The sequence below is a fragment of the Furipterus horrens genome, unplaced genomic scaffold (genome assembly GCF_987537825.1).
Source record: "Furipterus horrens unplaced genomic scaffold, mFurHor1.1.pri manual_scaffold_3, whole genome shotgun sequence".
Classification (NCBI taxonomy): Eukaryota; Metazoa; Chordata; class Mammalia; order Chiroptera; family Furipteridae; genus Furipterus; species Furipterus horrens.
In genome coordinates, this window is record NW_028327173.1 from 188,958,543 (window position 1) to 188,983,883 (window position 25,341).

A 25,341-nucleotide genomic window follows, 5' to 3' on the forward strand; every position below is an offset into this window, starting at 1 on the left:
CCTTAGTTCTTTGGAAGCATGAGGACTTAAATACTGCCGTTCCTCAGCAGGATTCTAATGTGATTAGAGGTTGGGCTTAGATTTGTTTTGTTTTTACAGCATCAAATACCTCCTCTCTGTCCAGTGAAGTTTTGAATGAAAGATCTCAAAGACCTTTACTGGTTTTACTCAAGAAATCTTTGAAATGTGATCTATGCAGGAGTTACTACAGACTGAGAAAATCGTATGAGAAGACCCAGACACCATGAACCCTGGAACTTCAGACCAGTCATCTAACCTGATGGAATCTCAGTTTCCTCATCAGTAAAATGAGAACAAATAACATCTACACTAACTCACAGGCCTGCTTTAAGACTCATCATGAAAGAATGTTGGTTATATATTAGGACAGGGTAAGAAATGTCTGCATCCTAGGGATGGAGAAACTGAGGAAGGGATGTGTGACAAAAATCACACAGGGACTGAGACCAAATCCAGGACTCTTCACTTCTCTAGGTTTCTACTCACTAGATCAAAAATGACTCACTCAGGAAATACACAAGTAACATCATCTGCAAAAGGAAAGTAAATCCCCTGTGGAAAAATGCCTAATACGTGAGTCTGCTCAAACTTTAAGCACAAGTTCAAGATCATATTCATCAGATGTAACAGGAGGCATATTGGGATAATATTAATTAATTTTACTCCACCATGAAGTGAGAACCACCAAACAGCCTTTAGTTCTCTCCTGGAGTAACGATCTTGTGTTCCCTCAAGTGCTACAGAAAGGCAGGGTCAGGCTGCAGCCCGTTAGGTGCACAGAGAGACACAAAGTGAGCAGGAAGACTTAAAGGGATACTATTGATGTGTATTTTTATTAAATACTTCTCTCTAAAACACCAGTAGCAAATTGCTTTACTGACTTTAAAGTCCCTTTAGAAAATGAAATGCATATTTCTCAATCCTGTGGTACAGTGATTAGAAGGTCTGATCTCTACATGGTCTCAGTAACAGAAATAAAGGATTAGATTGCTCTAAGTAAGAAAAAACGCCAGACAGACAACAACCCTAATCACCTTTTCATCAACAGTCCCCCCAAGGGATGTGACTGTTGTAACAAATTTAGAAAGGTCTGTAGTTTTGATTGTCCTATCTTTGGGCTAGGACTCAAATAATTAATGACATTCCTAAAGCATTTTGCATTTTGGGTGGGTGTTTTACTGAGCCAAGGACAGAAGAAACTGGTTAAATCACTTCCATCTTGATGACTCTTAATTTCTTTTATGTTACATTTTGAGTAGTGCTACTCATTCAACAAAAGCAACAACAACATGTGCTGAGTGCTCACAGGGCTGCTGCAATTCCAGAGGTCACAAAAAAGGAGACCTCTGTTCCTAATGGGCATCGGGATGGCAGGTCTAGAAATTATGGTTTAGAAGTCAAGCTTTCAACAATATTCTGTACAGAATTTTAATTGGAATTTTCTTTTGGGGAAACTAATTGCTTATTCTTCTAATCCTTTAATAGGGTTACCACTTAAACCTACTTGTATATTCATTACACACACCTTTCTCCAACTGGACCTGAGAAAAATCAAGGGAGATACATACACGTATATCTTCCCCCTTTGACCAAGTATTATAATTGAAAGTGTAACCGAAACTGTAGCCAAAGGAAGCATTATGCTTCCAGAAAAATCTCAAGAAAATGTACTGTAAGCAACAGTAGCAGCTGCTGGATAGGGCTCTAAAGGATAGTATGAAGAGATTCAACTAGTTAGTGTAAAAGTTGGAGATAAAGTTCTTCTAGCATACAGAGGCACCAAAGTAGTTCTAGATGACAAGAATTATTTATTTAGAGATGGTGACATTCTTTTAAAGTATGTAAACCAAAAATAATCGCTATTAAAATGGTCACAGAAGTTCTAATATCTTTCATCATGTAAATAATTTCCATGTCTCTCTTTTATAACTAGTAATATCTGAACTAAAAATAAATGTTTTGTATTCCTGTATGTATTACATATATAGGAATATTTATTATATTCCTATATCCCATATGTAGGAGTATACAAGGGCAGCACAGAACAATGGTGTAAGTAAAACATATAGGTCCTGGAGTCGGGCTGCTGGAGATGAAAACCTGACTCCGTTTTAGCTGTGAGGCCTTAGGTACATTTCTTAACCTCATTACTAAGCCTCATTTTCATCATCTGTAAACTTGGGATAACATAAATACCTACCTCCTAGGGTACTCATGAGGATTAAATAAACCATTCCAGGGAAAGGACCCAGAACAACGTCTGGCACATAGATGTTGGCCATCGTTATGTAGAGAAAGGGGGATAAGGATGTAACATCAATCGGCAAGGGGGTTGGAAACTCAGAACAGCCAGCTTCGTCCTGCTACGCCTCCTCTGAGTTTCCTTTTTTCACCCTAAGACATTTGCCTGCAAAGTAATGCCCATCCCACTCTCTCAAACTTCACTCACTTAACCTGAGTTGATCTTTCTCAACTGGAAAAGGAAAGATTCGAACTTGATCATCTTGAAAGTCCCTTCCAGTTTTGTTTTGTTTTTTTTAAGGAGGTAAATTCTGCGTCTGTAATACTATGAGCAAGGTGAGACCAGGTGCTCAGGCCACACCAAGATGTGGTACTGTGCTCACACTGGCCATACTAACTGAGGAAGATGAGGACACCTACTGTCACGGACAGGAGAAAAGCAAGATCAAGTTATCCTAGTGAAAATAAAACTGATTAAGTGCTAGCCACCTTCAGATAAATCTTCCCATGGCCGTTTGCCTTGTTTAAACAATTCTTTATTTTTCGTTCCCCTTTAGAACTCCAAGCTAGATTATGAAATTAGGTGGATTTTCATAATTTGTTTCAATTAGGTGGATTTAAAATGGTTTTCAAGTTTAAAAGTAGGCTACCATTGAGAATTTCAGGACTACAGGCAACTAGACAGATTTCAAATGATAGCACAGACTGATCAGACATGACTTTTATTAACATGGAAGCTCCCATTTCATCATTGAGAGGAGGTCATAATGCCTTGGCTCCAATATCTGAGCCAAAGTAACAGAACAGATGAAGGAAAGAGGAAGAGAGTGACAGCAAAAGCAGGTTGTATCCCCTTAGCAGAAACCACGTGGAACCAGCTACACTGGCTTTCCACACGAGTGCACATGCAGAAGTAGTAAATACTGGAGGTTTATGCCATACTCCCTAGGAACAGGGTCACATACAGATTAGGCAGAACATCCCAAGTGGGTGAGGTTGTCACTTTCAGTCTCTCACACCTGAGAACAAATGCCCAGGCAAGCACTTATACATTTCACGCAGGAGACAAGTAGAAGCCCTTTCTGTCTCAGGCTACCAGAGAAGCACAAAGAGCCCACTTGTGGGTTTCTTTGCTTGGTCCTTGCTCTTGGTTGGTTGGTTTGTTATTTTAAGGAGAGGTCTAATTCATGAGGATCTGCAAAGGCTGGATTGTCAAAGTAGATCTTCCCAGGCACTTAAAAGCAGCCTGTTGTCTGGGTGGCCTCTCTCATCTCCCAACTGAAGCCAAATGGCAGTGTCCATGTCTCTGGACCTGTGTTCTCATGGAGGCCAAAGAACCTGACCACACTTACTGGGAGTTCAGAATCTTCAGGTCAGCTCCATTGAGTGTTGTGCCTAATCAGAGATCTGCTTTAAATTGGATACATTCCTGTAGCTCTTAAATTGGTACCTGGAGCAAGGGACATCAGCCTAAACATGCAGTCTCCCTGTGGCCATGCCCCCAGGTTCCTCCCCAAGTTCAGCAGCCAACTCCAAAGTCAGTTCCCTGGACAACCCCCTCCAGGTATATAGCCAAGGGAGGCAGTTAGCCAAGCACTTCCCCAGCCATTTTCTCCTATATTCAAGCCAGAAGCCAGAAAACCCTCATTCTCCACACAGCCCCAAGCAAGCTTCAGTCCTCACACTAGACCCAGGCCCACCATGGGGATGCGTGCAGAGGACAGCAGAGAGAGCCCGGTTTAAGGCTCTTCAGTAGCCACTCCCACACTAACAAGGGGGTCCCCCTCCCAGAAAAACAAAAGACAAGGTAGGGCAGGGGGAAGAAAAGAAAGAAAGGGGAAAATAAACAACTATGATGGTTTTGCCCTCATGGTAAGACAGGTCAGCCAAGACATACCTTTTCACTTGGACTGCAGAGCTGTTCATTCTTGGAACTGCCAACAAGGTGGAGAGGACGGTCTTCTCCATCGCCCCAGGGGCCTTGAGCAAGGGTGGCTTTGGTTTATTTCAGCAGATGCTATTGGAAACACAAAACAAAGTGCCTGGGGGACACTATAAAAAATAGAAGGAACATAGGAGGCTTGATCATCCAACGGGGATGTATATGTTTGTAAACAGGGGAGGGGAGGGAAATATACTTCAGGTATCCTTCTTTCTTCCACACGTGCAGCCTCGGGTCATTCTCTCACTGCTGAGTCCATGCCTTCCTGCTTATATTCCATTCCTGCATTTGGAAATTGCTCTTCACCAGGAGGAAAGTGAGGAAAAACCAGCAACCACCGAACAGTGGCTCTGCTGATAAAGAAGAGGAGCCCAGGAGGCACCACTGGTGGGGGCCCCGGTGCTGGAGGGAGGCCACACACAGCAGCCCCGGACTTCTCAGAAACTGCTGACATTTTCTCGCAAGCAGGGAGGAAGACAGAAAGGTCAGGGCTGAAAAATGGGGCGGGGGTCTGCCGTGGGGAGCCACCAACTCCAAGGGGTACTGGAAGTGCAATCATCTGCCGTCAGGGAAATCCTCCTGACGGGCCTCCTAGAACCAATCCTCCCCCTTCTAAACAGAGATTACTTCCATTTCTTTGATTTCCCTTCATTCTCTCTCTCAAAAAAAAAGTCAGTTTCTAATAATAGTTAGAATATAGAAATAATTTATTGGTTCTTTGTTTCCAAACCCAATACTCCGCCTCTCTTCATTTTGCCAATAAATAGGAAAACTGAGGAAATCAACCCTGCTCCAGTCAAAAATATCCCCTCCCCACAAAAAGAGATAATTTGCCTAACTTCCCATTTCTCTGGAAAATAAATAGTACATCACGATGCCATCTCTCTGAAGGACTATTTTGCTCTTTTGTTCTGCTGTGTTTCAGTAGTTTGTGCTTCTGCTGTACATACTCAAAACAGAGGGAATGGGGGAAGGGATGCGTGGAAGGTAAGAGGAAAAAGCAAGGATGAAGAGAAAACCTAAAGTTGTCTTTCACTTTAAAAAAATATATCAGAACCAGAACAATGACCAAAGTCAGAGGGTGATGGCTAATTGCCCAGAGAGTCTGTTCGTGGGTTTAGCAACTGCTCTTTTTATCCGCTGTGGGCGAACCCCGGCCACTGCGGCGTCCTCGGCAGGAGTGAGGCTCTTCCAAATCGTCCTCATCAAAGCCGTGGAAAGTTGAGGTGTCACTTTCTGACGTGGAACCGAATAAGTCCTCCGTGGTGCGTGCTGCGGCCGCTGCCTCCTTCTCCTTCCTGCCTTCTCCTCCCAAATGAGCTGACATGTATGATGAATATATCAGCACATGGGTTAAGCAACAGACAGCATTATTAATATTCTTATTATATTATCGCAATGTTATTCTTCATAGCAAGATCATAAACCATTTCACACCAAAAGAGATTACCGGGTGCATCACCTGGCGACAGGGATTTGGGGTAAAAGGACAAAGCCAACGTTTCCAGGGAAAAGGATTCCTCCCTCCCTGAAAAGGCACCATCTCTACAATAATATATACGTCCATAGCTCTGACAGTGAAAGACTCACCCATGATATTTCTTTCTTCTCTTCCGTATGCACACGTACACACACATTCACTCTACCCACCCCCACCCCCAGACAATGAGTTTACTTGGTGGTTTTTAAGCCTGGTTGGTGTTTCTTTGCACAACGTTTGTCCTTCGCATTGACAGTCAGCTCTACAGAGGTATTACTGCCAGATAACCCATTCAAGGTGGCTAAGCTGCCATTCATTTTATTTTTATTTTTACCTGTTTCTAAGCCCATTCTTTCAGTACCCTTTCAACTCTGCCCTTACACCATGTAGTTCATTTGCACCGAAAGCAAAAAGAAGTTGAAAAATCTGACAAATGGTAGGTAATAGAGTCTCTCGGTTTCTTTAACCACTGGAGGACATTACTGTGATCTGCATTCACGTAGTACATGTGCATACAAATGCATGTGTGTGCACATGCCTGCAGGTGCGCACACACACTCACACGCACTCCAGCCATGGAACACACCCAGGTCTTCATTTCCCCAGAAAGTCCAGAGTTGTCAAATCTAACTCAGAGCACTAACAAAGTGAAAAATAGGGTTTCTATCCTGAAAGCGGTAAAACTCAGGTTTAAACTTTTATATTCTGAACGGACCCCAGGAGTGCTCCTAAATAAGGTAGGTCACCATGCGCCACTGATGGTGCCAGTATCAGGAATCTCGTTTTTTCCCCAGGAAACAGAGGAACTGAGATACATTTGGGAGGGAAAGAGAGCTCTTCCAAGCACCACACGCTTCCCTAGAAGAACTCCAGGGAGGCCCTAGAGAAGTATTCGCCCCTGCCTTACCAAGCACATCGCAAGGGCTAATGCCACCTGTTTATCCCCAAAGTATCAACTCTTTCAGGAATATCAGCGTCGGATCGTAACTAAATTATCCACCAAAATTAATGCTTGGTAAATGTAATGAGAACACCTAGGCTGGTGTAAAATGGCCCCCGAGTCACACAGCACACAGATCCCAGGAAGAAAAAGCTGAGCAGACTGTGAAGAAAGAGGCTTTGGACAGATAAAGCCCAACTGCCCACGTCCGGTCCCCCATGAATCAGACTCAGGTACCTCGTCTTTTGCAGGGGGGCGGGGGAGATCACAGCGGTTTGTACTGAGAATGCGGAGGCTGCCCTCTCTTACGCGCCCCACCGCCGTCCGCGTCCCTCTGCCCGGAGCAGCACACCACGTGACGCTGCCTCCGATGGATCGCCCACGTTTTTGAAAACACTGAATTGAATCTCATTTGTTTCATTTTCTTTTTAAATCTCTGAACCCCAGAGTCCACTATCACATGAGCCCTCTTTTCTAAGCTAGAGCCAGCAGAGTAAAAAGTTCAACATTAGGTATCGTGTTTGAAAAGTAAGAGTTGACGGCACTGCACAGATGGGCCACGCTGTCAGGGTCCGTAAGCGTAAAATGGTGAGGGTTACATGCAACGGAAACCAGTCCTCTTTCAATTATTGATTTGTTACTAAGTCAGTCTTGAATCCTAAAGAATCCGGAAGGCAATTTTTTTTGAAAAAGGACTAAAGCTAAGGTTTGTGGACAAAGCAAAGGAAGAACTGAGTTGCTACACTAAACGCAGGTGTGTGGTCACCTCAGGTCCTTTCCTTGAGACTCTGAGTAGAAAAAACACAGGTAGAAGCGTGGAATGGAGCAACGACTCCTCCCTGTTGTCACCACCATCCAACTGAACTGTATCTCACCTACCAAGTCAGTAGTTGATGAAACTGAACATGAGTCTGCAACCTCTCTTTGGCCTACTTATGACATTAAAAAAAAAAAAAAATACTAATCAACTACAACCAGCCAAAAGTAATGGTTTGGTTAGACTTGAAAAACAATCAACAGCTTGAACAAAACTGGAAAACCTGAACTCATTTTAAGAATGAAGAAGATCAAAGTCTTTGTTTATTTTAGTCTTCAAATAGATTAAAGATGAAAATTTCAAAACATGCCAAGCAAACTTCAGATTTGCCCTAAGAACACCTGCCCTTTGCCTCCTTCATCTGTCAGGGTCTCTCTCTCTCTCTCTCTCTTTTTTCTTTTTTTTTTGTTCCATATGAGAAAATAGGATGTGGGGCCAATGGACGTGGTATTTATGCCACTACCCAGGAGCTCAGGAGTCTCTGACTCCCACAATTCGAGACATGGCTGCTTTCCCAATATCTGTGTTCCCATATTCTTCGGATATGCCCCAGGCACTTCCACAGAACACACACATCTTTCTGTTACATGCACATCACCCGATACAAGGAAGAATGTTGCCTGTGTCTCCAGGTGTTTCCACACTAGCTCACAGTCTTCCACAACAAAACACACAAAGAAATATCCACTTCGTGAAAAGGCCAAATACCAAGTCCAGATTTTCTCTTTCCCTTTTCCCTGGATCCCAAAGCATAATTTTTGTTTGTTCAGATCCAAAGAAGAAAAATATCAGATGACCTGAAGACTCCTCTCTACTTGAAATCACCACCACTCCACCCTTCGACCCCCACAGAAGATGGCAGGGGGATGCAAGTGGAACCATTGCTGATCTACGGGCACAGAGGCAAGAAGGGGCCACACTCACCAGAGCGTCCGCAGTCTGCACAGGACACCAGCTCTTCAGGCCGCCCACTCTTCTTGTTCATGTTAGAGCCCCCCAAGCAGAAGTCACAGTAGTTATTAGGAATGACAGTCCCATCCGGTCCTTTCTGGGCTGTAGAAACATATTTTTAAAAATCTAATTTTAGGCTGACATGAATTTCTACTGGTCCCTCGTCTCCCACAGTGTGGCAACATCTGTTCCAGAAGGAATAGGAAGTTTAGAATCTGAAGTTTTTTTACAACCAAATTGTTAACTTGGGCTGTTTTCTTTCTGACCCTCCTCAGTTTAACAGCACCCAAAGTTTAGTTTGATTTTTGCAAGCTTTGCCAGCTCTGGGTTTTCCAGAAATAAGCCTGCTTCTCTGACTGCATCCCTTGGCAAGCACAGCATCCAGAAGGCCTACTGGTAAAGTGAACTTCTCTCATCCCTGAACAACCTGCTCTCAGGACCAAGGCCCCAGATAGCAGACTCTAGTCCTAAACAGTGCCTACGCTTTGCCCTTGGGAACAATGCTCTTGTTTAGGAGATATTCCTACCATCCCTGAAAAGGAAATCAAAGAAGCATTCATTGAGGGGTGGTAATTTCTACAAAGGCCACTGAAGATGCTCTTGGGGACTCTGATGAACATCTTGGCAGGTACACAGGTGTGTGCACCCTTGTTCAGCTGTATTTCCCAAAGCCCAGACTCCCTAGTCATGGAAAGCACCCAGGACTAGTTAAATCAGCAGACCCCAAGTGCCTAGAATCAGACAGAACACTCAGATGAGCCGCATGCCAGAGGTAGACTGAACAGTGAGTTAGTGAGCATGTCTTGAGGCTTAAAACCCTCATAAGCACCCATGATGAAAGTCCTATATAAAAGCAAAGAAAAATCTGGGGACGTGATCTGAAAAACAAAACCTTGTGAGAACAGCACATATCCTTGAGCATCAAAATCCTTCTCAGTGTCTAGCACCCTGGGACAGGTTCTTTGCCTTCCATTTTCCTGTTTTCCTATCCCTATTGTGGACATTTCTTTGTCACATCAACACTCCCTGTTCGTGACTAGGAAGAAAAGTCTCCATTTATGGAATCAACCTAAAACACGGGGTATCTTCCTCCTTGCTATACCCAAGGTCTGCTATCTTTCATTATTCACTGGCTAACATTAATCAGGGTCCCATAGGGTACAAATCTGTAAAAGGAAGCAGATATGTGAGCAGAAATACCATCCAGACAGTAAGTGATAAACGGATTCACCCACTTTAATATGATTCCCTCTGGCCTTCACTTCCTCCATGCCTCTGCTTTGCCTCCAGGAATAGAAAAACTTACCTGGGAAAGGCAGAAGACAAAAGCTTGTGGAATTACATTATAGTAGGTTAATCCACTTATCAGTTGCTATTTGAATGATTTAATCAGCTTTCAAGTCATTGATTTTCATCTTCAGGGAGGCAGACAAATCTCTGCAAAGAAAGTGTTGGCTGTTTGGGGGCAGCGAGGAGCTGGCCACACCCTGTGGCCTGTCAAGTGTCGGTTTGTATTCACCTGTCTCTGTATCTCAAAGACATCTGCATGTCATACAGAACAGCTTTGCATATCTCCAAAAATCAGTACATCGGCAAAAATTTTACTCTGCCTATAAAACTTTCATTGCCCAAATCCAGAAGGAAGTCCCTTTCTTCCTTCTCCCTCAATTGCCATCTTAACCATTTTTAGGACTCTCTCAAGCTAGCCCAGGCATGTCTATGAAGCAAATAAACTCAGGGTTTCCTCACTCAAAGACCATCATGGACATGAATCAAGAGATGAACAGAAAGAATTGGGGTATAATAAATTTAGGGGCTGAGTGTAAGCCAAAGTTAAATTTCATGATTGGTATGAACTAGATATAAAATGTGGAGATGCCAGTCACCACTTACGTTGCTGCCTGCATGAAAAGCAAATAAATCTCATGTGTATCATCTCCCTAAAATTCTCAGAAGGCCCTGTCTCACCCTTTCTCTCTCTTCTGTTCTCTTAGGGACTTTCTATTATGTCAGATTTCCTCTTTTATGTCAGATTTCCTCCCCTTTCACAAAATCTTTAAGCAACCAAAGAAGCTGGTTTTCTCCAGCCTAGTGTATCACTTGTGATTTATGAGGATGAAGTAGTAGAATACAGAGTATAAGAACTCCCAGATAATTCTTTCCAGTTTTTACTACCAGCAGACCATTGGTAGAACACCTCATTGAATCAGAGACTCCAATACTTCAAGAAATAAAAAAATTCAGAAATGATCTAGTAGAGTAAAGCAGACAATGATGGAGAAATTGATCCTATATAAAAAGACCAAAGGAACAGAATTTAATTTCTCTGACGAAGAGAAGTTTCTGAGGAGACTGAATTAGAACAGGGTCCCCACATATATTTGTACTGGTTGTTAGCCATACAAAGTATCTGGCCAAAGGGGTCAAAAGGTGATCAAATCTTTGTAGGCCTGGTGTGTGCAGCTGTGACATGCCATTTTAGTAGAGCAATGACCCAGTACAGGAAGTGATACTGAATAGTTAGGCTTCATTTCCAGCAAAATCCTTTTTGCTTCAGTTCCTTCTTTCTCATGACAGTGAGCCCCAAGATTTCTTCCACCTTGGTAAAATAGCATGGAATACACTAATCAATAATAGCCTTTGCCCCTGGTTCTCATACACTTTTTGGTTTTCAGGATTGGTTTCTCCCATGAAACTCTCCCCATTTCCCAGCCACAAAGGACCTGTCCGGCTTTGGGGAGGGCACTCTGCTGACACTTCTATGGATGCTTCTCTTGTTTCCATGTGTGCACATGCCTCATCCACCCACGTTAAATGATCTGCTCCTTCACGTCAGGGACCACGTATAACACATCTTTGGAACGCCTACAAGCACCATGCACAGGCAATGGTTAACGACAATGTGTGAGATGAATGGCTGGGGAAAGAATGGCAGAGATGTAAGTAGGCAGCGCAGTGATACCACCCCTGGGACTTCCTAGCAGGGACAGAGCACTGTGTTTGCTTTCCCTGGGGCAGAGTTATCTGTTGCTCTGAATATCATTCACTGCCTGGTTTATTTCCCTAGTCCTCGGAGAGCAGAGCTGATCCATGTCCAGAGAGGCTGGTCAGTCATCTGCTCTGCTGCACGTCTAACCCCCACGTCCACAGGGGGGGAGGCTGAGAGCCCTGGGATGCTGGAAGAACACTATGCTCCTACTATGGTAGGTGAAACACCATCCTACACACAAACGTCTAAGAAATTATATAAGACTATGCTTTGTCATCTCCTGAGAAGGGGACACTAGGTTGCACCTACTCACTCAACCTCTCTCTTGGTTCAGCTACTTTTGGGGAAGAAAAAATAGCAAATATTTATTATACTACAGAGCTGTGGTGGATCTTACACTGGATGTTTTACATCTGTTATTTCATTGACTCTCACGAAACATTTTGTGAAGTAGGGATTATCTGACAGATGAGGTAACTTAAGTCCAAAGAGATTGATGGCTGGCTCCAGGATTCACCTCCAGTCGCCTGTGTCCCCAGAGACTCTTGGGTATAATCACACTTCTCTGCCTCCTGGGAATTCCAGCAGCAAATACTTTCTGCATACTTTGCATATAAAATATTTCATAAATCTCTTTAGTGTACTTGATTCATTTAATACATTGTTTAGGAATCCCAAAGCAATAAAAATTGAGTTTGGCCTGATAAAAGCGTAAATTCCCTTTGAACTTAAATGTAATGTTCCTATCACAATGATCCGTCCCAGGTGACCCTGTTTATTATCACAGACTCTGTAAAAAAACAAAAACAAACAAACAATAAGCAAACAACACTTCTTGAGAGAATCTCAGAGGCTCATGAAGGAATCTTTTTAAGTAAAGCTCACACCATAGCCTTACCAGCCTATGGCCTGACCCAGCCACAAGCAATTTCCTGGTACTGTATATGAGATCATTATGAAAAGGATTTCACTATAAATAGGAAGCTTTGCCCAGACCTTCCAAGTGGGATTTAAATAGAGATTCTGCTCCTGCTTATGGGAAATTGAGTCCCGCTTTATAGAATAAGATAACAGGGAGGGCAAAGGCCAGAATGGTATCTCAATGGCAGGGCCCACAATGATGGACTTGGTTTTCTGTTGATTAATGTTCATGGGCTTAGATTATATAAGAAATACAAGGAAGCTGCTGAGAAAAATAAAGTGAGCCTTAAGAGTTTAGGAATTCACCTGAGGCAGATAACTTTAAAAAGCTCAAAGGAAAAAAAGAATGGAAGCCAGGAACAAAGTTCATGAAGAAGCAGGGCAGGGGGTGGCAGGGAGAGGGGAGGGTTCGGGGAGGGGCCCCAAGGTGGAAGGGAGCATTTATATAAATAAAACCAAGAGAAAGGAAAGCCAAGCCTCACAGAGTCCCACCATCACACTCAGTGAATGGTAAGCAGTCATCCTGGAAAATGCATACTAGGGGACTTTCTACTTTAATCAGGCCCCATCTGTGACAAGCAAGGCCCCAAACCTTCCATGAAACTACCACCCAGACAGGGCTGTCTCCCTCCCATTCAGCCTGATCTCCGCTGTGATATGCCCACTACTCATGAAAGGAATGAGTGACAGGGACAGTCCCACCACCAGCAACAGCCCCTCGTCTGGCTCTCCCGAGACCTCAGCTCTGCCCCAAGTGTCCTAGGAAAACAGGAAGGAAGCCAGAAATGTAGGCTCCTCGATGGCACATCCACAAAAGCGTGACTTCACATCCTGAGCAGACGCTCAGACCGCCTGCCACGCCTGGTGTGTACAAGCACGTGGCCACGCTCTGTGCTGCCACCCGGCCCCGGCCCCAACCCGGCCGGAACCCAGCCTCAGTCTGGCAGCAGTTTTCCTGGGGCCTGCTAGGGAAGTGTGCAGCCTTTAGGGAATCTGGGGCAGTGAGAAGAACCCTCCAGGAGATGTGCCTCTCTTCACCCCTCTCTTGTCCCCCCACCACCCTCCCTGGCTGACAGTTCCCATCCTTCCAGAGGTCTGACATGTTTCCATGGCAACTGGAATCCTGGGCTCCGGCAGCCTCTGGTCTTGCCACCTGTTATTACTTCATCTCTCAAGTGTAAAGCATCCCAGCCTGGTGCACAGTGCAGCTTCACAGGACAGAGTGAAGAAAAGGGGACTGAAAAGGAGGGAAAGGCAGCCCCAGCCTGGCCACACAGAACACACTGGACAGCCCAAGCTAGAGGAGGAAGCTCTGGAGACCTGGCGGGTGAAAAGAGAGGGAATAATCCACCATGCCTTTCCTTCAGAATCAGCAAGAAGGCCTCAGCTGGAGACCACCGTCACATCCAGCTACCTTCTACTGAGCCTTTAATGAGGGAGGTGGGCGGGGGAGGGGGAGGCAGCGAAGGCTGAGGCAGAGAAGGCAGCTGTGAAGAAATCTGTGCGGGGCCCATGCGGAATACAGCGAGAAGAGGGTTAAAGTGGAGAGATAAAGGCCGCAAGAAAGGCTGGACCAGAGGACAAACAAGAGCCTCAGAGCCTGGATAAATGGCCTTAATTCTCATGCTCTTGCTCGCCCTCCTCCTTACGTGTTTACTCATATAAATTATCTCCAAGGCCTGACACCTTTTTTCATTGCTTCCCTAGAAGAGATGAAAAAATAAATCCCACAGATCCAAAGAATAAAAATATTGGGACCCCAATTCAGGCCACCTAATAGCAACTCGGGCCCTGCCCCAGGGCTCCGGGAGGAAGGAAAATGATGCTTTCCTCCCTGAATGTGGGAAGGCAGGGGAGCCGGGAGCCTGTTGGGAAAATGGACAGCAGCGTCCACTCACCACATGCCAGGGTTCAGTCTTCCTCATCCGCCAGTTTGCTACCTGACAATGAAGACAATGGGAACGGAGGATAAGGATTAAGGAGTGGGGGCTGCGAATGCAGAATGATTCCAGACACCACTGCAGCCCGCCTGGAGAAGAGAAGGCCGAGGGCTGTTTTCTTGTCTTCAAGTTTATGGATGGAGCTAAATCGCCACACTGCATATTATCAAGGACAACATGAGCCAGGAGGGGCTGAATGGCAGCACATGCCACTAGAAAGCTGGACATGAAGGCAGTGAAACAGTTTAAAGGCATGGTCAAAGGAGCGGGCTTCTCTGAAGAGGCCTTTGAACCTGGGAAGGTTTCCCCAGACTCAGGGTTCTGTGCGTGCTTGCCAATTCAGAGGCAAGAGAGAATATGCTAGATGACGTCTTCAGGTCCCTTTTAGGCCTGTTATTTGAGGATTATAATAGGGCAAAACAAGAGGAACTCAGTCTTTCATCACTGTTTTGCATTTCTGAAGGTGTCTCTTCCTCTGTTACCCAGGAGCTCCCTGAGGGCAGGAGCGATGTCTTTCATCTCTGAATCCCTAGCACCTGGCACAGTGACAGACACAGGGATGACAATAAATATTTACTTAATGAAAGAATGGACAAATCTTCACAGAGACTTTTTTGGGGGGGAAAATATCTTCCAGGCAAAAAAAAGTCAAAGACTAGGAACTGAGTGGAGGCAGTGTCCCCCAAGTACTGAGGGACTATTCTAAGGCACTACCTGTCAGTACCATTCATAACAGAGACAGAAGGAGTGAGTAATGGGGGTCAGGGGGATGGCACTGAAGCTGCAATTAAGGAGGTCAATGTGCCTGCCCTCTGCAGGAGTCTTCTCCCTTAGGCGTGTCTTAGAAATGTAGGATGGAAGGAATTAAGGACTCTGAGAGGCCCTGTTCGGTCTCTTGCCAGTAGCCTGCACCAGCCGGTGAGAAAACAGGCCATGTTTTACTGTATTTTGGTGGCTACAGAATCCTTATAAAAATTTTAAATGGGGTGTCAGTCACCCCACCCTCCCTCACACCTACCCTCTTTTCCTCCATCTTAACAAAACGCGTCCTGTTAGATACATGCCTTAAGAATATTTACTAAACACTGTGCTATGCAAGCAGAAAACACGGCCGCTCACAGTGACGTCTCCATCTTGACGGATGTATTTGGTTAGAGTTGCAATGTGCCAGGAGTTTGAACATCACATCACCAGTTCTTGAGCTAGACAGTCACATGACCTGTCAGTACCGTCCTTTGTGCTCCAGACCTAGGCCAGCAACATCAGGTCTGTCACTGATGCTTCAGAAAAGTGAGAAAAAGACCAAGCAAAACGGATTCCTCTTCTCAGTGCTGATTAGGGAAAGCAAAGGAGATACTTCAATTTTCCGGCAGAAGGTCGTGTGGGTCAGTTCATGCCCTGGTATAGCAACTTGTTATTGCCACCAAATGAGCCGGTTGAGGGGGAAGCCGTTTAATTTCAGAGTAACCATGTCAACAGGGCTCTGAATGAAATGGTGTCATTCCCCACAGAGAATCGCAGGACATCTTGGCGCTTTAGAGTCAGATAAGCTTTATCCATTGAAGTTGTCCGGATATTCCTGGGCTATTGGAATTCAGTAAGCCATCTTCCTGTCTTGCCCAGCCAGGCCCCTCACCATACCTCCCCAGGACTCAGGTGTTTGGGAACCCCATCTGTCCAAAATGGACTGGCATTTTCTGTGTTCTTCAGATAGAAACACAGTATTCAGGAAAAGGATGAGCCTCAAGCTTCACACCCAAGGACTGGGATAGACTCAAGACACTGCTGAGCTACGGGAAAGCCCAGCCCAGGGATGAAGGCCCAGATGGGGACACACCCAGAAAGCAAGCCAGGAATCAGGTGCTGGGGCCATGGAGGCATTCACCCCAGGTAGATTGGAACCTTAGGAAAAGAATGGAAGCCAAGACTAACCATTCAATTGAACAGTGCCACCTGATTCCTGGCCAGTTACCTAATTCGGTATATCCAAAAGAAAAAGAATTATAAGGAAAAAGGTTGAATACCAGTCTTGGAATGCTGGGCTTCTCTAAGGCAGTGGTTCATCTGGGAAATTAAAATTAAATGCAAAAATGCAAATTTTAGGGCCCTATCGCAGACCTACTAAATCCAAAACTCTGGGATAGGATCCAGCAGTCTGTGTTTTAACAAATCCTCCAAGGGACGTGCTCAAGCTTGAGAACCACGGCTCCACGGTGCTAGCACAACACCTAAGACACATTGTGTCATGTGCATTCTCTGTGAATGCTGTGCTTTATATGAATTAATACTTAATTATCCCATAACCGTTTGAGATAGACTGATTAATGTTCTGGTTTTACATAGGTGGTACTTGAGGCACAAAAAAGCTAAGCAGTTTGTCTAGGGTCACATGTTAGTAGGTGGCTACCTTGACACTGAACTCAGGCAGTGTGGCGCTTAGCTAGCCTGCTCGATTGATAGTGCCCCACTCTGAGTATATGCAACCACATACTGGAGGGAAGTCAGAGCAGAGTCATTGGCAAGCCTCGGAGGCCTGGGCTTCTCAAATTTGAGGGATCTCATTAAAATCCAGGTTATGATTCAACTGTCTGGGCTAGAGCCCTAGATGCCATGTTTCTTACAGGTTCCCCTGCAGGATAATCAACTGTCTGGATTTGGGTGGCACTGAAGGGTTCCCAGGGCACTGGATTTTCAGTCTCTCACTGGGAATGGCCTGGGCAAACCTGGACAAGGCAGTCACTTGGGTCACAGGTGATGTTGATGCTGCTGACCACGCTTCGAGAAGCAAAAATGCAGGACTTCAAGGTGAGGGGTTTGAATTGTATTCAAGTGTGATAAAAAGTATTGAGAGCATGATGTGGCATAATCTATTTCATACTGTAAGAGGACCACTTTGACTACTCCATGGAGAATAGACTGTAAGGGAAAAGAACAGAGGCTGAGAAGCCAACGAAGGAAGTTCAAGGATCCGAGCAGGGGCTGATGGTGGCTAGGGAATTGGGAAGGGGGACAGATATGGGTGTATTTTGGTGGGGCGCTGACATGATGGCTAAAGAAAACAAAGAGCCAAGGGCGAATCCCAGGACTGGTGCGGTAAGCATAGCATTGTTTTTTATTTCAAAGAACAAGGTCAAAAAGAGACAGAACAGCTAGAAAAGACAGTAAGAGACAGAATGAGAAAGAAAGACGCAGCAGGAAAATAATTGAACAGAGGGATGTGCAATTTTTTTAAAAGTAAAACTCATTTACAAATTAAAGTCTCCAGGAGAATAGGTAATGAGGGGGTGCGATCCAGAACAGTACAAACAGCTAAACTTAGTCTGGAAGACTAACTGTGCTATGGGCTGAATTATTTCTCCCTCCAAAATGCACATGTAGAAGCCCTAACCCCAATGGGGCGGTATCGGAAATGAAGCTTTGGGAGGTGGTTCTATTTAGGCAGGTCATGAGGATGGGGTCCCCAGGGAGGGATTTAGTGCCCTTATAAGAGCTTGCTTCTCTCTCCCCACCCATATTCACCCAGGAAAGGCCTGGTGAGGACACAGAAGACAGCCATCTCCAACGCAAGGAGAGAGCGCTTGACAGACACCACGCTGCTGGCACCTTTATCGAGGACTGCCAGTCAACAGAACTGGGAGAAATCAAGTCCTGCTATTCAAGCCACCCAGTCTATGGCAGTCTGTCACAGAAGCCCAAGCTAACTAAGATAGTGCCTGTTAATGTATTCATTTCTCTTGAAAAGCCACTATGCATTATGATGCACATGATAATTGGTCTATAGGTCAAAATTAAGAGTAATCAATAGGACCCAGGCTGAGACTGGGACCCATCACTTGGGGTTCCAATGTGCTGATATTCACATCTCAGCTTCCCATCTTGCTAAGTGTAGGACTTGAGACCAGTTACTCAACCTCTCTGAGCCTCCAGTTTCCCACTCCGTAAAATGAGAGGGGTAACACACGCCTGTGCACTTGTAACATTATGTGAAACAATACATGTAAATTGCCTGGTACCTGCTAGGTGTTCCACCATTTCTTTGCCTCTCTCCTCTCTCAGATGCAAAATAATTTTATTTCTGATAAGGCAGGAAAAGAAGTGACAGATGACTAGAGAATTCACATTCATGCACAGGCACGTCACGCAGTCTCTGTGTACCTCGCTATGTCTTCTAAGGAGATATAGCACCTCCCTTATTTGTTGTGAGGAATCAATGAGATAAACGTGGCGCTCTTAGCTCAGTGTCTGACACATTCAAGGGCTGTCAGCAAGTATTGTCATCATCATTTCTCGGGACATGGAACTCTTCAACTCTGAACATTCTAGTAATTAGGCCAAAAATGTAAGAGAAATAAGAGGCTCACAGAATGCCTGGTCCTAGGGAAATAGGATGATGCCACACTTGGCTAGATTCTGCCCCACAGCTTCCCCTCGCTGGGTTTCATACATCTATCTTATTTCTCAATTAAATAAGAAGGTCCTGGTCAGGTGGCTTGATTGGTTGATGCGTTATCCCATACACCAAAAGGCTGTACGTTTGATCCCCAGTCAGGGCACGTACAGGAGGCAACTGATCGATATTTCTCTCTCACATTGATATTTCTCTCTCTTAAATCAATAAACATATCCTCAGGTGAGGATTTAAAGAACAAAACAACAACTACCAGAAAACAAACAAACAAAACAGAAGTTCTCCTAAAGCTGAGACCCTGTTATTCTTTTTTGAAGGTCCAATTACACCAAGCCCCACAAGTGGGCACATGATGTGCAGTAAGTTCTCAATGAACGCACATGTTTTAGCCTGTGCAGAGGGACTGGTGTCCCATATCTAAAATTTAGAAAAGGATGTGCCAGGGCCAGGTCAGGCTCTCATATTAACACCTGATGCCAATGAGACCCCCAATGGCAGTTAGTGTCACAAATGAGCCCTGACTCATATCAGCCATCTGTGGTCACAGACATGCTCTGTTGGTCCAAGTGGCACAGAGGTGGGATATCAGCACTCACAATGTGCAGGCATGGTGCCCAACACCCACATCATCTCACTGAAGACTCACAGCAACTCTGTGAGGTTCAGGTTTGATTCTTTCTCTCCTTTATGGATGAGGCAGCGAAGGAGCAGAGACATGTAAGTAACTGTCCGAGAGTGGCAGTCACGATACCCACCCTGCCCTGGCTCATTCCACTGTCGTTCTCTCAGCCACTAGGTCAAGAGTGTAGATGACCCACAGGACTTAGAAATTAACTATAAATCTACTTTCAAGGCCAGAGTAAACCCTCAGGTTCTTCTACATTTTGCAATCTGAAAACCATTTACTTAAATAAAAATGTATCTAAAGAACACCTATTATTAGTTTCCAAATTTGCTCTTCAGGAAGGGAGAAGCAGCTCACTTTTCCAGACAGAGTCCCATGTCTGAATTTTCCTCCTTCCCCTAGAACAAAGCCTGAATTTCCTGCATGGAGGCTGGTAAGTGGTGGGTTGTGTAAGCTTTATTTATGGATTTTCGGGCACTTTTCAGAGTGGTCCAAAAGTCTTAAGCTTGTGTCAAAGGTAATTTTCAATCTCTCTGTTAACGCTGTATTTGTTGCCCCTGGGCCATACATTAGAGGACAGAGGAAGTCAAAACACAACATCTGTTAGATTTTTTCCTATCAGTGTGGCAATGACATCATGGGCTTCTTTTAGATAATTTGCCCATTAGCAGACTAATTTTCAGATTATCTAATCAGCCAACATTGCCCTTAATCAACTCGGCTCTCCTCTTTCAGTTCTACAGAGTACAACATGCCCTCCAAAGGTGCCCCACAATGGGGCCCATTCTTCTCGACAGGTAGGGAAAGCCTATGTGCCCCAGACATCACTATTGTATGGAAGACTAAGACAGGAAGACATGCCAGGACCTAGGACAACCCAACTTCCTTTCCGTGAACCTGAAAATAAGCTTCGAATAAATTTTATAGACCCATACATAATTTTAAAAAACATTTTCCTCTTAGGAGCTCCAAGTATGTTATAGAGAGCATTTTATACTCATTTATGCTATGAAATAAAAGAGATACACCATTTAACAATTAATACTACACTAAACAGATTTCTTAATAAATTATTGGTTCTTGTCCTCTAGTGATTGCAACTGTGGCTCTCCATTTCCTCGAGGATGATGACTACTCACAGAAGACACTTCCAACTAGGGCCCTGCCCACATTTCCACCATTCTTTCGCTGCTGTCAGATACAACTACGACCAATGGACTGATGCGCCACGCTATTTCATACCTCCCTGCCACCTCCTCCGTGAAGCCTTTGCAAGTGCCCTAATGCAGTGGAGTTCTCAAGCTTTAGTGGCACCAGGGTGTCCTGGAGGGCTTCTTAAAACACAGGCTGTGGGTCCCCAGCCCCCGCGTCTCTGTTTCCAAGGCCTGCTGGAGCAAGAAGCTGCATTTCCAACAAGTTCCCAGGTGACGCTGCGGCCACACTGGGAGCACGACTGCCCTATGGAGGAGAAAGCCTACTGTGCCCTTAAGCCCTTGCTCCTTCACCACCCTGCACGCACTCTATTGCACATTCCCACTGCAGACTGGGCACTCCTCAAGGACAGGGAGCAAGGTAGCACTCATACGTGGTTGCTAAACCGATGGATGGATGGATGCATGGATGGATGCATGGATGCATGGATGGACGGACGGACGGATGAATGGACTGACAGATGAGAGGGCCTCCAGGTTCAGGACCTCATATATGCCCACGCCCACCATAGCCCACCCCCAAAATACCTTAAAACATCACCTGTAATATATTCCCACTAAGGCAAAAAGAATTTCAAGAAGTCTTGACTTTGTGTCAAAGGAGTTTTGAGTTCTAATCTAGTGCTCTTTCTGCTACCCTGACCCCACTGGGGCTGTTTACCAAAGTGGCATTTAAAGAGTCACAACAGAATGCTTCTGAGCGTGGGCACCTCTCAGAATCCTAGCCTGCCCAAGCACTCCCTCCTTTTACACACACACACAATGATTTAATTTACAGAAAGTAGGTGAGGGTGGTAAGAGAAATGGAGGAAGAAAGAAGAATCCAACCTCACAGGGGGAGGGAAGGGCAGCAGCTCAGGTAGAAAAGAGCCCATCAGAAAAGTACTAGCTCCCGAGGGGGAGTGTTTGAGCTCCGAGCAGCCACGGGGTGCCTATAACTGAGGCAGGCAGGCAAGGGCACAGAGGAAAGGGGACAAGCCTACAAGAGGATGAGAAGCATACATTCAGAACAAAATGAGAGACGAGGGAGGTAACAAAAGGCCAGAGAGCATCAGCTGGGAGAGGGTAGGAGGACAGGAGGAATGGCAGTCACCTGCTGAGCTGGCAGCGTGGGGGTGCGGGGGAGGTCAATGCCAGCCCCAGCACTCCACTCTGCCCTTTCAGCAGCAGCAGGCGCAGGGATGAGCAATGGGTTTCGCTGGAGACACAGCTGGGGGAGCTGCAGCAAAGGGCAGCAGGAGGACCAATGTCAAAAGGTCTCTGTGCTGCTGGTGGTGCGGGCGCAGCTGCCCACAGTCCCAAAACTCCTGACTCTGTAGGGCTGTTTCTCCAACAGGCCTGTGCTCACAAGCAGCACAGGTCAAGCTGCAGCTCCGCTGAGGAGGGAGAAGTCAGCATCCCCACTCCACTGGCGCCCAGCGTGCAGACATTTCCTGAGGGCACTGCAGGTTAGCCTCGAGGATTAAGCTGCACAGCCTCCCTCCGCCACTCCAGAAGCCCTGCCCAGGGAGGATCACAAAGCTGAGACCTCAGGACACTGCAGAGCTGTCACATTCAATCACCACACAGCCCGGTGGCATTTAGGGGCAGGATGGATGGGAGCTCACCCCCACCCCAGACAGTGGGAGCAGCTAATGACTGGGTATTAATGATGCCAGCAATTAGCGCTCCCGAGAAAAAGGTTGGGGACTGCTCACCAGGGGCATGTGGGAGGAAACAGAGCGCACAGTCAGCGTGGCGAGCAGATGGGTGGCGTGTGTGATGCAGTGAATCTGGGCAAAGTTGCTGTCTCTCAGATTCGTCCAGGAAGTTGGGGAGGAGGGAGAGGATGGCATCTATGGACACTGAAGGTCTTTCTGCCGCACCTTCCCCATCAGCAAAACTGAGCTTAATCACAAAGGGAGCAGTATGAAGAGAAGTCATTACAAAGGTGTTTGTGAAGGTTCTGGAACCTTCCTCGCGTGAGGAGCCCCCAGAGGAGCCCAGGCCCGGTTTTTCCTTTCTTTGCAGTTTAAAGCCCTTGAGTAATCAGATGATCCTTTTGGAAGAATCCAATTTCTCACCAACAAGGTGAGAAGAAGATGGGTTGAGAGGGGCTGGAGTGAGCGTGCTCACTGTTAAACCCACAGACAAAGGAGAGCAAGCATCGGAATGAGATTTATTAGGAAGGTGTCTCCATCTAGAAGGAAGAAAGACGCAGCTTCCTTGCTAAGCAAAGCCGTCGGGCCTCAACGTGAGGGCGTGAGGAGGCAGAAGACACTGACCCGTGTGCCTGTGAAAGGAAATCCCCGGAAACAGAGGAAAATGGGCAAGGGCCCATGTCGGAAGTCAACAGCCTGCTGGGAAGGGACCACAGAAGGGCTAAGGAACTGTCTCGATCCACTTAGGGCCTGCAGTATACATGAGGGACCACAAGGGACCCCCCTCTGCTGCTGCCTTCACTGTGCACACACAAAAGAGACCCAGACAAAAGAGAAGCATTCCCAACCCTCTGCTGTGCGTAGAGCACCCATACACAGCAACTAAATGGCCTGACATTTCAGAAACAATGTCAAGGAGATAAGCCAACACTGAGGAGTGAGAAATAATGCCAACCCCATAAATACTTCAGAGAGAGCAAATAAAGCCTTTCCAGATAACAACCCAAATCAAAGGAAATCAATCTCAGCATCCTCCCGATAGAAGGCAATAGCTAAACCTTGGCCACTTAGATCAGAGCAGGGACAAGAGGGGAGATAGGGGAATGCAAGTATTTTCCTTTCTGAAACACAAGAGTGACTGGACCAAGGGAACCTCACCCCAGAGAGAAGACAGAGACCTCAGCATGGTAGCTACTCAACAGCTGGTGAGGAAAGTGGGCAAAGCTCTGTCAGACCCTCCTACCCTGCTTTCCAAGTTCTGTCCATATGACAACAGTAAGAAAGCAAGGATATGTCACCAAAAAAAGGTTCCACGTGTAAACAAGGAGCAGAATGACAGTGACAAGGGGGGCGGGGGCAGAAGGAGGAAGGGGGACGGGGTGGAAGAGTCTAGTCAAGGAACTGGTATAAATGACCCATGGGCGTGGACAACAGGGTGAGGATTGACTGTGGGAAAAAGGGGGGAGGGGGGAGCAATGGGGGGAAAAGTAGGACAACTGTAACAGAAAAACAATAAATAAATTTTAACAAATAAATAAAAAAGGTTCTGAGCCCTGAAAGTGAGTAAGAATTGAAGAAGGTGGCTCAGTTGGTTAGAGCATCAAAAGGTCGTGGGTTCAGCTCCCAGCCAGGGCACATACGTAGCGAGCAGGTTCAAGCTCTGGTTGAGGCACATACATGTATGGGAGGCAACCCATTGATGTTTCTGTCACATCAGTGTTTCTCTTTCTTTCTTTCTTGCTCTTGCTCTCCCTCCCTCCCTCTCTCAAATCATTTTTTAAAAAAGAATTAAAGAAGGTGTTAAGGGCTGAATTGTTTTCTCCACAAATTGATATGCTGAAGCCAGTACCTCAGAATGTGATCATATTTGGGGGGGGGGGCCTTTAAAGAGGCGATTAAAGAAGGAACGTTACAATGACATTGCTAGGATGGGCTCTAATCCAGTCCAACTGGTATCTTGGGAAAGCAGGAAATCTGGACACGTAAAGAGACAGCAGGGTGCACGTGCACGGAGGGACGACCACGTGAGCAAGCAACAGGCGGGCAGCCGCCCGTGCACAGCCAAGGAGAGAAGCCTCAGAAAAATCCAGCCATGGTGGCACACTGACTGGGACTTCCAATGTCCGGAACTTTAAGAAAAATAAATGTGTGTCCTTTAAGCCACCCCCTCTGTTGTATTTTGTTATGGCAGCCTGAGCAGATGGACACAGAAGGCAATGTGACAAGGGAAAAGTGGGGGTGGGGGTCAGGTGAACACCCACACTGATTCAGAGGAAGGTCTTGGCCCAGGTGTGTTAATTATTTCAAATATTTGGGGAAGGCAGCCAATCAACATCAACTGACTGAGTGGCTTGACTGAAGTGTAGAGCAGTCACCCTCAAATCCTAGAATCTGAATATTTCAAAAGATCTGATCCCTTTAATTACATTGAATTATGCAGTTTGAAGACCACCTATCACCAAATCTTATGAACACAATAGAAAACACATGACACGTCCTGTGACAATTACTGTTTACCTAATGATCTCAGAATGCTCCACATCTTAAAGATGCCATTATCCCATCCCATTTTGAGTTTACTATAGGCCCAGAAATTATGAGGAATGTTCTAGAGGGAGTCAAGAGGTGAATGCTAAGCCCTTTATGACTTCCTAATTCGTAACTGGAAGTTGAGGAAAGAAAGAAAGAGTGGATTCTTCTGGTCAATATGGCGGCGTAGGCAGACATGGCTCGTCTCTTCACACAACCACATCAAATACAACTAAAATATAGAACTATAATCACTCAGACTGTCAGAAATGCAGGTGAATGAAGTCTGACAACTATGGAATTAAAGAAACCACATCCATCCAAACTGGTAAAAGGGGCGCAGACATGGAACAGGCTGGTCTCTCACCCATGTGTGGTGGATAAAAGTTTGGGAGGGATATCCCAAGAGTGAGGAGTCCCAGCCCCACGCCAGGCAATCCCAGCCCAGGGTTCCAGTGCCAGGAAGATAAGTCCCCACAACTTCCGGCTGCAAAAAACAGCAGGGATCGAGTCTGTGGAAGAAACTGCTGGAGCCCCAAGCAGTTCTTCTTGAACAACCCACACATGGACTCACCTACTCAGACTCACTCCTTCTGAGCTCCAGTACCAGGGTAGGTAGCAGCTTGAAAGGCACCAGTGGCATACAGGGAGGAACTGAAGTATCTGGCATCAAGGTAAGCAAAAGC

The 25,341-nt window shown here is 45.8% G+C and overlaps 1 protein-coding gene across 4 annotated transcripts in view; it reads right to left on the bottom strand.

Moving 5' to 3' along the window:
• The window catches only part of DPF3 (double PHD fingers 3), a 193,615-nt gene that overhangs the window by 4,629 nt on the left and 163,645 nt on the right, over nucleotides 1-25,341 (bottom strand). For 3 of the 4 annotated variants that reach the window (XM_090271088.1, XM_090271086.1, XM_090271087.1), the window contains exons 8-9: nucleotides 8,366-8,494; nucleotides 4,286-5,524 (exon numbers count right to left, since the gene is read on the bottom strand). In XM_090271088.1, coding sequence (XP_090127214.1) covers nucleotides 5,322-5,524; nucleotides 8,366-8,494 — 332 coding nt within the window. In that variant the 3' untranslated portion in view covers nucleotides 4,286-5,321. The other variant, XM_090271089.1, reaches the window with a different exon arrangement.